The 16,608-nt window shown below is 34.4% G+C and overlaps 1 protein-coding gene across 7 annotated transcripts in view; it reads right to left on the minus strand.

Moving 5' to 3' along the window:
- Positions 1 to 4,739: 4,739 nt before the first annotated feature.
- LOC130810312 (uncharacterized) overlaps positions 4,740 to 16,608 on the minus strand; it is a 23,417-nt gene continuing 11,548 nt past the window's right edge. For 2 of the 7 annotated variants that reach the window (XM_057676320.1, XM_057676319.1), the window contains exon 5: positions 4,740 to 5,888. In XM_057676320.1, coding sequence (XP_057532303.1) covers positions 4,944 to 5,864 — 921 coding nt within the window. In that variant the 5' untranslated portion in view covers positions 5,865 to 5,888 and the 3' untranslated portion in view covers positions 4,740 to 4,943. Of the gene's footprint in view, positions 5,889 to 6,538; positions 6,554 to 7,130; positions 7,191 to 8,701; positions 8,721 to 14,080; positions 16,298 to 16,608 lie in introns of those variants that run through there. The other 5 variants (XR_009041023.1, XR_009041025.1, XR_009041024.1 and 2 more) reach the window with 5 other exon arrangements.

Below are 16,608 nucleotides of genomic sequence, written 5' to 3' on the forward strand. Positions count from 1 at the left end.
ATTTCTAACGGTTCCGGGTCTAAGACATGCGAAGAAGCCGCAACATAACGTTTTAACTGGGAGATATGAAAAACGTCATGAACTTTACCCAGCGCATTAGGTAACGCTAACCGGTAAGCTAACTTCCCAATCCGCTCCACAATATCATAGGGGCCAATGAAACGCGGGCTTAACTTCCCACGAGCACCAAAACGAACCACACCTCTCATCGGAGACACACGGAGTAGGACTTTGTCGCCCACTTCGTACTCATCAGACCGACGTCGGAGATCGGCGTACGATTTTTGTCTATCCTGGGCTGCGTTCATTTTATCGCAAATTAACTTTACTTTCTCAGTCATTTGCACAAGCATATCAGGTCCTAAGGTGACAGATTCAGTAAAATCATCCCAACATACAGGACTACGGCACTTACGACCATAAAGTGCTTCAAACGGAGCCATTTGAATTGTTGCCTGATAACTGTTATTATAAGAGAATTCCACTAAATCCAAATGTTCATCCCATGAACCTTGCCATTCCATGGCTATTGCTCTCAACATGTCTTCTAGTATCTGATTGACACGTTCAGTCTGACCATCCGTCATAGGGTGAAAAGACGTACTATGAAGAAGAGTGGTTCCCAAAGCCTGTTGTAATGACTTCCAAAAATGTGACAAGTATCGAGTATCACGATCGGAGACAATAGTACGAGGTATTCCGTGATATCGAACAACGTATCTAATATAGGCACGAGCAAGTTGTTCCATATCCCACTTACAGTTCATCGGAATAAACCTTGCAGACTTAGTAAGCCTATCCACAATCACCCAAAGAGTATCATTACCAGCCTTAGTTCGTGGCAACCCCAACACGAAATCCATAGATATGTCATCCCACTTCCAGACCGGGACTTCCAGAGGTTGCAGTAACCCAGCTGGTCTTCGATGTTCACTCTTAACCTTTTGACACGTTAAACACTTGGAAACAAAATCAGCAATATTCTTTTTCATACCAGACCACCAAAACATGCATTTTAAATCTTGATACATCTTATCCCTACCAGGATGAACCGAGTATCTAGAATAATGAGCTTCGTTCAATAATTTTTCCTTCAAGGAGTCACACCCATCCGGCACACACCACCGTCCTTTAAAACGAAGACTACCGTCCTCATGAATTGTAAAACCTTCAGCTTTCCCTTCACTGATCTGCTCCCGAAGTTTTATGAACTTTGGGTCTTCCAGTTGCTTAGCCATAATCTCTTCGAAAAAGGTAGGTTGAATAGACAAGGCACTCAACCTGGCTTCCAATTCCCCTTCTTGGATTATCTCCAAGTTCATTCTCCCAAACTCCTTACACAACTCCTCAGAGGTTATTAACGCTGAGACGGAATGCCTCGATTTCCTACTCAAAGCATCAGCGACTACATTCGCACGGCCTTCGTCATATGAAATCTCTAAATCATAATCACTGATAAGTTCTAACCAACGTCGTTGGCGCAAATTCAACTCGGATTGAGTGAACAAAAATTGCAAACTTTTATGATCCGTAAAGACCTTGCATTTGACACCATAAAGGTAATGTCGCCAGATTTTCAATGCGAAAACCACAGCAGCTAACTCCAAGTCATGTGTTGGATAATTCACCTCATGAGTCCTTAGTTGACGTGAAGCATACGCCACCACCTTTCTATCTTGCATTAAAACACAACCTAATCCATGTTTGGAAGCGTCACTGTAGACAGAGTATTCCAAGGATGGATCAGGTAAGGTCAACACAGGGGCGGTAGTTAACTTCTCCTTCAATAACTGAAATGCCTTCTCACACTCCTCAGTCCATTCGAACTTCTTTTCCTTCTTCATCAAGGCTGTCAGTGGACGAGCGATGCGAGAAAAGTCCTTCACAAAACGACGATAGTATCCTGCTAATCCCAAGAAACTCCCGATATCTGTAACATTCCGAGGTGTAGACCAATCTCGAACAGCTGCTACTTTTGCTGGATCAACGGAAATTCCTTCCTTAGAAACAATGTGACCCAGAAAAGCCACTTGCTCTAACCAAAATTCACACTTCGAAAACTTAGCATACAACTGATTCTCTCGCAGAATCTGCAAGACTATCCTTAAATGCTCTTGATGTTCTTCTTGGCTCTTGGAATATACCAAAATATCATCAATGAACACCACCACACACTTATCGAGGTACGCGTTAAAAACCCGATTCATCAACCCCATAAATGCTGCAGGTGCGTTGGTCAACCCAAAAGGCATCACGGTAAATTCGAAGTGTCCGTATCTGATCTAAAAGCTGATTTACTAATATCCTCCTCCTTGATACGTAACTGATGATATTCGGACCGCAGATCAATCTTGGAAAAAACTCCTGCCCCTTGCAACTGATCAAAAAGATCATCGATCCGTGGTAACGGGTACTTATTCTTAACAGTGACCTTATTAAGTTCTCTGTAATCAATACAGAGACGCATCGTTCCGTCCTTTTTCCTTACAAACAACACTGGGGCTCCCCAAGGCGACACACTAGGTCTTATATAACCCTTCTCTAACAACTCTTCCAATTGGACTTTCAATTCTTCCATCTCCTTTGGGGCCATTCGGTAAGGAGCTTTTAAAATTGGCCCTATCCCAGGGATTAAATCAATCGAGAAATCCACATCCCTTCTTGGCGGCATACCAGGAAGTTCTTCTGGAAAAACATCTTTAAAATCACAGACTACCGGAATGTTCTCAAGCTGCAACTCCCGCTCCCCTACTTTACTTATACTACACAGAAACCACGGTTGCCCTTGCTTGATTAACTTCCTGACCTTCAATGACGATACAATTTTTATCCTCGGTCCCTTAGGAAAACTCCTATATTTAACCTTCTCCCCCCTAGGTCCACTTAAAGTCACAGACTGTTCTTCACAATCTATTATCGCTTTGTATCTACTTAGCCAATCCATCCCAAGTATTACATTTAAATCATCCATTTCTAGAGAAAATAAATTACTTGGAAATTTTACTTTCCCTATCTTAACCGGCACTTCACAGAACAACGTATCACAATGAAAAGTCTCCCCAGAAGGAATAGAGACTGAAAAAGATGTTTCCTCGGGGTTCTCCAATTCTAAATCCTTAACTCTAGACTTTGAAACAAACGAGCACGATGCACCAGAATCAAAAAGTACTTTAACGGATTTTGTATTAATACAGAACGTACCTATGACCACATCCGACGCCTGCGCTGCCTCCCTCGAGTTAACTGCTGAAAGCCTGCCGTCGTTCTAGGTCGAAGTAGTAACACCTCCTTGATTACCACGTTGGCTTGAAAAGAAATTCTCGTTTCTAGCATTTCCCGGTCGTTGCTGAACACCGGAGTTATTTCCCGGAAACCTAGGATTTGAGACACCTCCCAAGTTTCGGCCAAAACTTCCACCATTGTGATTCCCCCTTCCAGCTTCATTACTACTTCGTCCGTTATTGAGTATTTGTTGTTGGAAACCTCTATGATTTCCCCCTTGCAACTCTTGTTGTCCTATGCGAGTATAACACTCGTACATTCTATGGCCCGGCTTACCACAGTAAGAACAGTCCACTAACGCCCCCCGGCAGTCCCTTCCTGGGTGATTCTTTTGGCATCTCCTACAGTTGAAGATTCTTTCCTTCCCATTGCGATCATACAAAGGCTTCTGCATTCTAGCCTCTAGTCTCGAATTTCCCCCATTCTTGCTGTTTTGACCAGAATGGAAACCTTTCTCCTGAAAGCCTCCAAACGGTTTGTGCTTCTTAAATTGATTTTGGACTTGATTACTCGCATTCGTATCATTCTGAAACACGGGTTCTTTTCTCTTTTCTCCGCTATGGCCCAACTTCTCTTTTTCCTTCCTGATAAAATTCCCAATCTGCGCAGCTCTCTTATATAGCTGGTCTAACGTATCATATCTATCAGTATCAATGTGTTTTTGGATCTCATACGATAGACCTAACTCAAAACGCTGTATTTTCTTTCCCTCAGTTGGGACATCGTCAGGGCAAAACTTCAAGTATTCCATAAATTTCTGATAATATTAATCTACCGTTAGGTTTCCCATTTCGAACCTAGCAAACTCATTTGATTTGTCCTTCCTAACATGAGGCGGATAAAATTGGTCCCTTAACGCCCCCTTAAATCCTTCCCAGCTTAATTCACCGTCGTTTTCAGATATCAACCTCATCTTACTATGTGTCCACTAATAGTCAGCGTCTTCCACTAGGAAAAACGCGGCTTGGTCAACCATGAGCTCAGCAGGACATCTCACCACGCTAAAAAGCTTGTCAAATTCTCTAAGCCAGTTTTCCAACATAGAAGGTTCACCTTTTCCACTATAAGTCGAGGGTTTACTCTGGGCCATTCTCTTACTAATTGACGAAGCCTTTTCCTCCAAGGATTTCGGTCTCGGATTCCTTGCACCAGCTAGGGCCTTAACTAGGTTTCGAAGCACGCGATCAGAGTTTCCTCTTGGCACGGACCTTTTCAAAAAGGGTGGCATGATGGCAGGTATACTGCATTAGGTTAAACAAGGTATGTAAATACATTACTACAGCGTTCGTGGTTAAGGAGAAAAACTCGTTCTGTTATAGTTCTAAAATAAACAAGGTAGTAGCCCTAAAGGAAAAAGGGTTGAACAATGAGTCTATAATCAAATCTATTCATTTTTTCCGTAAATACAATACTGAATCGATTCTACTTACTAATGTTTAGACTTTTAAAAACAAAATTCAAATTCAAAACAATAATACCATATAATTCCAATCTAAAAGAAATAATTGGGTCTAGATTCCCACATAATCATTGTTCAAATACTACAAAAGTCCGAGATAAACAACCAAATCATTTAACCAACAAAATTGTTCACAATTATTCTACTAAGGGACTAGACATACGAACTCGTACACATGCATAATCAAATAAAATAAAAACAATCAGGCAAATAAAGGCGACGCATCCAGACGGTCCTGATCCTCCATGTATTGATCAGGGTCAAAATCAGCATCACCAGAGTCATCGCTAGACGCGCTATCGGAGTCAGAAGGAGGTCCTACAGATAAGGAATCACTCATAGTAAGTCGCGCTACTGAATCAGAAAGCTCTAAAATTATTGGCTCAGGTGGTTCCTCCTCCCACATCATGATCTCACTTTCTTCCTCACTCATGAGATCCTCTCGCCTCACCGGCCAACCCCCTAGAATAATTACCCCGCTATCATTATCACTCAACATTCCATCTCTATCAGCTAGTTCCCCCTCCTCATCAGCATTATATCCATCCCCTAAGTTATCCTCATCAGGCTCTTCTACCACTCCTAAGGAATCCTCCTCCATAAATTCTCCCTGCTCCTCATCAGAATTTTCTTCGAAATCCTCCTCAAATTCCTCTTCTGGGTCCTCATCGGGGTCCTCCTCCGGGTCCTCTTCTGGATCCTCCTCGGGATCCCTCTCGAAATCCAACTCATCGAAGATTATAAATGGCATTGAGTTTGGGTTTACTACGGTAACATCCTCCTCATTATTATCTCTCCTTGCCCCACTAGGTTCTGGAACGTCAACTCCGTCCCGACCCTCAGTTTGCACTGCTCTTACCCTTCTGTCAATCTCTAGGTGAAACTGGTCACTCCTCTCTTTCAGTGCAATCATCTCCTCTTCCATTATTCTTTCATACACTAGTTTGGATTTTTTGTAGATCATTTCCATTCGTCGGGTGTAATCCAAATCACTTTCCCCCTCTTTTCTATCCCAAATTCCCAGAGCCTCTATTTCTGCCCAGGCTGGGGCATTAACTAAAGCTCTCCTGGGTTCCTCTCGGGTATTAATTCCCTCTTCGGCCGGTCTTTTTCCTTTATCCATGAAAGAAAGTAATAATCGAACTTCCTGACTCACAAAGAAAGAAAACAAGACAATTAATTTCTGAGATAAGACAAAGATAGATAATTCAAAGCATCAGAGATATAAACACATAAATCCTATCATGCGCACATCAAAGTTATCCATGACATCATGCTTAAAGACACCAAGCACAACATATCATATCCCCTTAATGTCTACCCCTTTTACTCTCATCAAAAATTTTTTTTTTATTTTTTTTATTTTTATTATTTTTAATTTTTTTTTTCTACGTTAGTCTATCAGTACAGATAAATAACACTAAATAAAACTCCCGCTCTGATACCAGTTGTAACATCTCGGAATAACTCGGGTCGTACGAAACGAGAAGATGACCTTTTAAAAACGAGACAACTATAATCCGAGTCAAACCGGGATGTTAGAAAACAGTTTAAAACGGTTTTGAAGTTAAGGAAAACGTGCGGATCGAGTTCTATTAGCGTTATTAAGAACTACTAGATAATAAGAAATTCTTAGCAGCGGATAAGAACGAAAAGTTAAATCTACTTAATACAACTTGAGAACGAAAGTCGCCTCATAAAAACCAAATGTTCTTTAAACTAAAATTTGAAGTTCTTATTAAGACTTCTCTACCCTAATAATTTATTTCTTCAAGGGACAATCCTCACTCCCCAGACCTGCAACTTAACTTACTGCTAGTCATTGCCCAGATAGGTAACAACATCATCGCAGGGTCGTTAAGACCAAAAGTACACGTCAGCAAACGTCGCATACCAAATAAATAATAACATAAGAGAAGGTTTTAATTTATTAGTTGACAATTCACAGAACCTTACGCTTCGATCATGCTTATTAAAAATAATTATTTTCATGTAAAGGTTAGTCAGCCATACTGCTGTACTATCCAGCCATACTGCCGGTACACTCCAAACTCCATAAGTGAGACAATACATTAGGGGGAGCTAACCCCTAAGCAAGTCTCTACCATAGACACTCGCCTTACTTCGGTGCCTATGGTTAAGTATGCATACCCCCGCGGTGGCTCATAATGCCCTCATATACCGCGAGTAATTCTTTTCCACCAATTGACGTCATACTACGTCCACTTTAAAGTTAGTGAGGTCATACTACCTCTGCTTATCAAAACAATGTATAAAAATTATTGATTCGAAAGATAACATTATTCGTACTATATATCCATGCTTCACTTTTGTATATCATTATTATATGATACATCGGACTAATGCGAACCACGCTGCGTGTACATACCTTAAGCAAGATAACCAACTCACAAGCGTCTTAATCAATTCCCGGTCACGAATCGACTTCCTACAAGGTTCAATCGTATTCGGGAAATAAGCACACATACACATTTTCCTCAAATCATCTATAACACACATATACAATCACATCCATACCTAGAATACTACACACAACATGAACATCCATCACATACTATAACATGGTAAATACACAAAACAGGACAGCCTATACAATCTGTCCAGAAACTCAACTTAAAACTGTCAAATTAAAAATCCGACTTCACCGTTGCGTCCGGAAGGCGTCAAAACCCCCGGGTACCAATTTTCATAATTTATAACATAGTATAAGTATTTTTAACTTAATTTCAAAGCCAAAAATGTTCCAAAAACACATTTTTTTCACCATTTTCAAAACCTACGGGATTTCATTTTTTTTTATCACAAAAATATAAATTTCAATGCTTTATTTCCTATTAAATCTAAACAATAAAATTTACATGATTTTCATGATCACATACAAAATAAATTTTAATTAATTATATATTTTTTTCTCAAAAATAATTCTTTTTACACAAATGTACACACACAAACACATCACATATATACATGTATATTTCTCTACCAACATTATAAATTTCTTCTACTAATCAATAAAAAATAAAAAATAAATTTCCATCACCACATACATTTTTTTTTATATGAGCAACCATTTTTTTTTTATGTATATATATTTTTTTTCAATCATTCATCAAACAATTCTTCACACACATGTAAACACATCCAAAACCCTAAAAACCATACATTAATTTAGATAGAAAAACATCATACTTCCACACATGAATTTTAAATCATGAACAAATCATAAACTATAAAATAACACACATAAAAAAAATCATAGAAATTTAAATTAAAACTTAAAAATAAAACTAGGTTAAGAATTACTCACAATTGCACAAGGACACAACACCAAAATTGATGAATCAATGGAGGATTAGGCGTGGGAATTTGAGGGTTTTGGGAGTGTTTTTCTTACTTGCAAATGGTTTGGAATGAAAAGATGTAAGGAAATTAGGAGATTAAGGAAATAAAGAAATTAAGGAAATTAAGGAACAATTATGCAAGGCAATAATTCATAATCTTTCAATATTCTTCAAGAGGTTACAAATCCCTCAACTAACCCCATATGGCCGGCCAACTCTTCACCTCCCTTTTTTTTATTTTTTTTATTTTTTTTTTTTTTGAATTAAAGATAGATTAGGAAAAAGGTTTGGACTTAAAATGGTTTTAATTGCCTTAAAAGTTGAAGTCTCATGATTTAATCTACTAACAAAATAAATAATAAAAAAATATATATATTTTTTTAAAAAGAATAATAATAATAAAAATAATAATATTACTAGCAAATCATTTAATATATCAGAAAAATATCGGGGTGTTACATAAGCCCAAGTACAAATTACATCTTTAAAATATCCTAAACCTAAACAACTGAACAAATAGTCTCTAATATAAAATAAAGAGATCTAAACAAAAGAGACCCACACTCCAACTCGGGTTCATCTTCCGCTCGCATATCAATTTTCCATGGGGGTTTACTCTAAAAACAAAACCATTGGAAAAATATATAAAGAATAGTATCAACAAAAAAGCTGAGTATAAACTCAGTATTGTCCGTCAAACAAGTTATTAAAAATTTTTTATTTGAGTAAATTCATTTTATAAGATGCTTTTTCATTCATTAAAGCATATAATCATTCAAACCCTGTTCAATGGTTTTTATATTAATTCCAAGTTCTCATTTTTCATCATAAATCATAAGATCTCTATGAATCCAAATCAATCAAACTCATATCATAAGTTTGCATGGGTACTCTGTGAGGCATCAGGTGACTCGTTTGGTAGTTGGTCTACCGTTCACGACATGTCCAACAAGTGTAATACAATGGTATTATGCACACAACACTTGCTTCGGCATGTGTACCGACCATTTAGGCTAAAATTATTTTGTGTATAATATATATATATATATATATATATATATATATATATATATATGTATATATATATATGTATATATATATATATATATATATATGTATATATATATATATGTATATATATATATATATATGTATATATATATATATGTATATATATATATATATGTATATATATATATATATATATATATATATATATATATATATATATATATATATATATATATATATATATATATATATATATATATATATATATATATATATATCTAGTAATTTCAATAGCATTTTAAAAGTCAAAACTATCAACTTTTTCCATATGATTAACATCTTTTATTTGTAACATAACAAAACATATTTTATTTGCAGCATAGCAAAAATCAAATCATAATCTTCCCCATATGGGTAAAACATGCTTAGCATAATCATATCATCAAGCATAACCTTTGTATTTTATTGGGGCATCACTAGCATGTATTGAAAATGCATCGTAACAAAAAGTGAATAATATTCAGTACGATTTTTCAAGGAAACAACTAGATTTTTTCGTTTCAATCCTTATTAAAGTAAATATATATTAAAAGATTTTTGAAATTCATTCAAAACATATAAAATCATTATGTCAGATGATTTCATAAAACACTATTTTCTTAAATACGAGATAGTTTTGCCGATAATAAAATTGATAATTGATTAATAAAATACATATTAATTATCAAACAAGGCCCAAACTAATGAAGTTATTATAACACCTTATTTAAAATAAATTTAAGGTTGTCCCATCAGAGTATAATTGGTTATGCCAATTTATAACAATTTTATGATTATTTTCGACAGTTTAGGTATTTACCGTTATTAAAATGATGTCTTAAATCTGTAAAATTATAAACTATTTAAGTTAACCTTAATTTATACTACGAGGCTTTAGGTTATTGATACAATTATAACTTTTTAGTAAAGATCTATTTACTCAAATTAAATTATCAATATTACAACTTTTAATAAACAAACAAATTCTATTGATTTGATAAATTAGTAAATAATTAATAATTAGCTTCATAAAATTATAAAAATGTTTCAAAAGTCATATAAAATTTTTATTAGGCCATTTAAACTTATAAAAGTCATGTATGATATTTTATTATTTTGTATAAACATTTTATCGATAAATAAAATATAACCGATTTTAAATTATTTGAGTCCGAATAAAATTATATAAATTTCTATGATGTTCCAAAAAACTATTTTAAGGGATATAAAATTTTCAATAATCATTAAAAATCACATGAGGTATTTTTAATTATTAATGTCATTATTTTACCGATAAAACAATTAGAATTTATTTAAGTCCATATATGGTCACAAAAATCCATATAAATTTTCTAACATGTATCTACTATTTATGTAAGTATCTTATATAATTTTTATATCCAAAAGACGTCCTTTGGTATTTATTTTATATTTTACCGTTTGCTAGCTTATCGATTATTAATAACCGAGTAAAAATTATTATGGTACTTAAACATCAACAAAATCTTCCCAAACTTTTACCAATTTTAGAAACTGTCCATAAAAATAAATGATAAAAATTTCAAGTCCATATGTTTTTATTTGCAAAATATTTTATATTTTACTATTCCACAATTTACCGATAAACTACTTAACGATTACTCAAAAACCATAAAAAAATTCTAAACTAATTATATTCAGGCCAAATCTTGTTGGAGATATTATAATATATTTTTGATGATCAAGAGTTTATCTAATACCATGTTTCATAATAAGAGTATTTAACACCTTAAAATTCAATGAAATATCATTTTAACGAATAAATTTCAAGAAAAATATCCAAGAGATTTTGTTAACATATAGCTACTAGAAAATACTTATAAAATGCATTTCAAATTTTTTCTAAGTCCGTATAATCATTTTCATCACAATTACTTTCACAAAGTAGTGTTTTTTTTTTTTGAGATTCACAAAGTAGTGTTAAACATGCCTTTAAACATACAACAATTCATAAAATCATCATGTATGATGCTCACAATAATAATACATGTAATAAATCATTCGATACTCAAAATTATCATTTTGATATCATTTTTCAAGATTTAAGAACTTCTCTTTGGAATTTTATTTTTAAAAATAAGTTTATACATAAAATTTCCTAAATTGTTTATAAATCCTTTATAAATCACCCCATTGTGACATATAGGGATGGCCACGGGGCGGGTTACACGGAACCGAACCGCTCCCGAATCGCATGGAACCGGATCCGAAACCGGAACCGTTCGCGACAGGTTCCGAACCGGCCCGAACCGTGAAACCGCAGGAAAAAAGTTTCCGGAACCATGAAACCGCCGGAAAAAAACTGCATGAACCGGACCTAAGAACCGCGGGTTGGAACCAGAACCGGTCCGGGTGAACCTGTCCAGCGATTCCATGGAACCGAGACCGGTCCAACAATTCACCGGAACCGGTTCGGGTGAACCAGCCCAGCGGTTCCATGGAATCGGAACCGGAAATATAGCCGTTAACTAGCCGTTTCTAACCATTGCAATTTTTTCTATAAATACCCATCACTTTCAATCATTTTCATTCACAACTCATCTCTTCTCCTACTCTCTCTACTTACTCTCTCTACTTAATTACTTAATTACGCAATCATTCTCTTAATTACATAATTAGTCTTTTAATTATTTCTTAATTTAGTTAATTACATAATTAGTCTATTATTTATTTATTTATTTATTTTTTAATTCTATTATTATTTTAATATTATCATGTCTTCTTTTTTGAAAAAAGCCTCTAAAAAAGATACTAAAGTGGCAAAATCATTGGGAGGTTCTAGCTCCAAAGAAAGGCCACTTCAACTCCGTTGGTATCAACAACACCTTCGATTAGTAATTATAATTATGAACCAAATTATCCAGAAGGGTACGACCAAGAATTACACAATTATGCAGAAGAAGTGGAAAGAGAAATACAAATTGATGAAGAAGAAGAACAAGAAAAGGAACCAACGACCCCTATTGGGATACATAATTCTCGACAGTCATCAACAAGATCACATGAAGAACAACTACAACAACAACAACAAAGACAAGCTCGTGGTAAACGAGTCAATTTCCAAACTATCGGTCATTATGTGACCAATATCAACTAAAAAAAGTGTATTGGTCATTAGATACTCCTACACGTTGGGGCTCAACCAACGATTTATTAAGAAAAGCGATTACTTATCGTCCAGTTATAACACAACTGTATAGTGAGTGTACAGATAGCTATATAACTGATGACACATGGGAACTAGCTATAGGTGTACATAAAAAATTAGAAGCGTATGACCACGCAACTAAGATTTTTTCATATGTTTATGAATCGAACGTCTACTTAGTAATAATTGAGTGTAAAACTATTTTTTATCATCTTCTTAAACATACGCATGATGATACTAACCCATATTTAAAGCCGATTCTTGCAGATATGATGGATAAGTGGAAGACATATTTTACCGATTTTCCTTATATTTATGGAATTGCAACCATTTTAAACCCATGTTTTAAAACAGAAGTCCTTACTAAAGTAATTGAATTTTACTACCAATCATTAGATCGCCCGCCTAGTGATGTACATAATTATGTTGGAACATGTAAAAATCTTTTAGCAGAACTTTATGATTATTATGCTAGTGTATATAACCCAAAATGCGATACGTCTAGGCGTGCTAGCGTTTCGGCGGGTCTCTCTTATTATAATTCCGTAATAACTAATATAATGAGCCAAGATGATAGTTTTGTAGGATCATCTTCTTTTTCACCCTCCACCTCATATTTAGAATTAGATAGTTATCTTAAACACCACTTTGAAATTGACCAAGGTAGCTATAATATTTTAGAGTGGTGGAAAAAAAAATCTGTAAAATTTCCCATATTATCGAGAATTGCAAAGGGTATCCTTGCAATTCCTGCTTCTACAATTGCGTCGGAGTCTGCTTTTAGTCCAGGTAGAAGATTTTTAGACGAAAAGAGATCTCGCCTTGCTCCACATAGTATTCAAATATGTGTTTGCAAAAAAGATTGGGATCAAGGGGAGATTCGAACACAAGGACTAAGGAATAATGATGATCAAGACGATGATGATGATCCATGGATGATGATGGATACATCTGCATCATCGTCAGGAGGAGAGTCAGCGGAAGCATCTAACCAACCAGATGATGATGACGAAGACGAATAGGATCCATCGGACAACGATAAATCAACATTCAACAACTATAAATAAAAGGTATGACAAAGAACTACGTGGACTTTGATTCCTTTGGTATACGTAGGCAGCTTAGTATTACTTTGGGTACTAGGTTCAAGTCCATTTTCTCCCTCTTTTTTTATTAATCATCTTTATCGACATTATCATTGATTCGTTTCTTATTAATTTATTTTTTTCATTCTTTTTAGTAAATATTATAATAACGATGACAACTTGAAAAACAATGAATTTCGCTGATAATTAAGTAATCATCAAAGGTACGTCCGCAATATTATAGTATTTTTATATTATATAAATATTTAAAGAAAAAAAAATGGAACCGATGGTCCGACCCGCCCGTCCCGTGAGTTGGAACTGCCGGAACCGCCTCATGAACCGCCAAAGAACCGTTTGGAACCGTCCGGAACCGGAACCGGTCGCGACAGGTTCCAAATGGAATCGGAATCGGTCGCGACAGGTTCCAAATGGAACCGGAACCGGGTGGAACCGGAACGGAACCAGACCAACCCGGACCGTGGCCATGCCTAGTGACATACATGGACTCCAAGCCTATATAAATATTCTGTAAGCTCTTATGCGTTTTTAGAAGTTGTACCAACTTCGGGTTCTTGCCCTTCAAGTCTCAACTCCAACTCTTCAACTAAACATGTTACATTCATCCAAAAATCAATAATATTTTGGATTTCTAATATGCACTTAACTTTCCTTAGTTAGGGTTGTTAAATTAATACTTGTGATGATTTTAACATATTTGGAGTATACTCATTATGTTAAGCAACGTACTTAATCAAGTCCCACAATTTTACTTTAATTCCTATAAGTAATAAAATTTATAAGTTCGTGGAGATATATTTTCTTACTTTCCAATTTTTATAGATTTATACAAATGATGATCTTTCGGATTTAGTTATAAAATATATTTTTGTAACATACTTGATTAATTAATGACAAAGATTTCATACTAAAAATCATCTTTATATACACTTGTTTTTGTATAAGTTGTAAAACATAGTGTGTAAACTTGAAATGAGAATACCTTGTTAGAATGCTCCAAACTAGTATGGATGAAGTGTAATAAAATGAATAATTTGTTTATAAAGTTTTTATGTTCATAAACTTCATATAGATAGTCTTTTTGTAAGTGTTTTTGTAAGGAAATGAAAGTGTTTTTGTTTAAGGTAATTAGAGATGACCTTGTATGTGTTTATATTATACTTTGAGGAGTATATAATGATTTTATTAATCTAGACAACAACTATTATGCACTAAAATGGGTGTTTTTTTCAAGTGTTTTTAGTGAGATTTTGTAGAAAGCATATAGGACTTGTAGAGGTGTTTAAGGGAAGTTGTTTGAATGAGTTTGTGAGCGTATTAAGTGACAATTTATGAGTGAAATGAAGATGATGGAGGGGCCTTTTTTTTACAAAAAATTCAGAATCTTTGGCTCTTATATATAGTCTTTGCATGCATGTAATAAGGCCCAACATAGATTTGAACAAAAGGGGTTCTTGGGTAGAGTTTTTAGCTTATATATGTAAGTGTACAAAAGGCTATAAAGGGGATCGGGGACAGCTATAGCATGGCTGGTTGGGGCTGTTTTTTTTTTTGTGATTTTTGTCCAACATTTGGTTTATTATAGTGTAGGAAAGGTTTATCTAAGATAGTTTAAAGTTTGGGTAAAAATTATTGTACATATAACAAGTTATGTAATTTGTATTTCATGTTTAAAATCACTTGTATACATGTATGAAATATTCAATTTATTCCCATCATGATTAAATAATATGCTCGGGTAATAATTATAATTTTCTCGAACTATTATGGGTAGTTGCTCAACTTTATGTTTTACCTCCACAGTTTACGTTACTTATTACGATGCATAACTACGTTATGAGTTAACAAATTTCTAATCATCGTAGAAAATTTTTTCAACTTACTACCATCACTAATAAAATTATAATTAATAACGAACAAACATGTAAAAAAAATAGGTGCTAAAAACGACTAATGAAATTTCATTAATAATTCAACTGCATTGGGTGAGGGAGAACATCATAAAGATACTGCATATGCAAGGATTAGAGAGTTAGCCGATGAATTATTATATCCTGGGGTCAACTTATTCAAAATTGTCTTTTGTGTTGCATTTATTTCATTTGAAATCCATGCATGGTTGGTCTATAAAGTCATATATGTTACGGAAGTTGTTGGTTAGTGTTTTTCCTGATATAAATCTGTTGTCTTTATCGTAGAAAAATAAGCAACTGAATAAGAATTTGGGGTTTCAATATGGTAAGATTGATAGTTGTCCAAATGATTGTACATTATACAAGGATGGAAGGGAAAATACAGATGAGTATGACAAGTGTTAGACTTCACGATTACTAAACAACTTAAATGAGTAAATTACAACTTTGAGGAGAGGAAGCCACACTCTCAAAAATTGTTGGCCTTTTTCTTTCCTTCATTAATAAATTGCCAACAGACTTCCACACACAAATCAGCAAGCCAACTTTTATTCATCCTTGTTTATCATGACACAAAGAAAATATATACCGATCAGATAGGACATAGGTCAACCCAATCAAGGCAAAGAATGCACACCAATATCAACTTTTACACCATTTACGAAAAATGTAAATACCCCATATACAAATTAAGAATAAAATGACAGATAAGTAATGAATCATTTATAAATTAAGAAGAATGTTCAAATTAGATACCTTTAAAGTTCAAAGGAGTGAAATCCATGGAGATAAGAGATTGAATTGAATCGACAACGACAATGGTTAAGTGGTCGGTTATGGGCAGCGAAAGTGGAATTAGTTGCTGCTTGAATGCGCGTGCGTGGCTGGTGTTGTATAATGAAGAGGTAACTGGTGTCGATTAGAAGAGATAACCGGTGCTGTATTATGAAGAGGTAACTGGTTGATTACTTAAAGCCCTTTTTTATTTTTATTTTTATTTTTTTGATTTTAGTTTTAATTTTTCATACACTAGCTATCTTTTTTCCCACTTCTTTAAAATTGATTGATTGCTACATTATGCTGTTTTAAATTGATTTGTCTAAATTTTAATTTCGTTTTTCCCACTTCTTTAAAATTGCTAGATTTAATTTATATTTTTTAAAAATTTTAGTTGATTTCCCTCTTCATTAAAATTGTTATATTAAACTATTTTTTATGATTTAAAATTTTTTTACCTCTTCTTTAGAAT

The sequence above is a fragment of the Amaranthus tricolor genome, chromosome 4 (genome assembly GCF_026212465.1).
Source record: "Amaranthus tricolor cultivar Red isolate AtriRed21 chromosome 4, ASM2621246v1, whole genome shotgun sequence".
In the NCBI taxonomy this organism is placed as follows: Eukaryota; Viridiplantae; Streptophyta; class Magnoliopsida; order Caryophyllales; family Amaranthaceae; genus Amaranthus; species Amaranthus tricolor.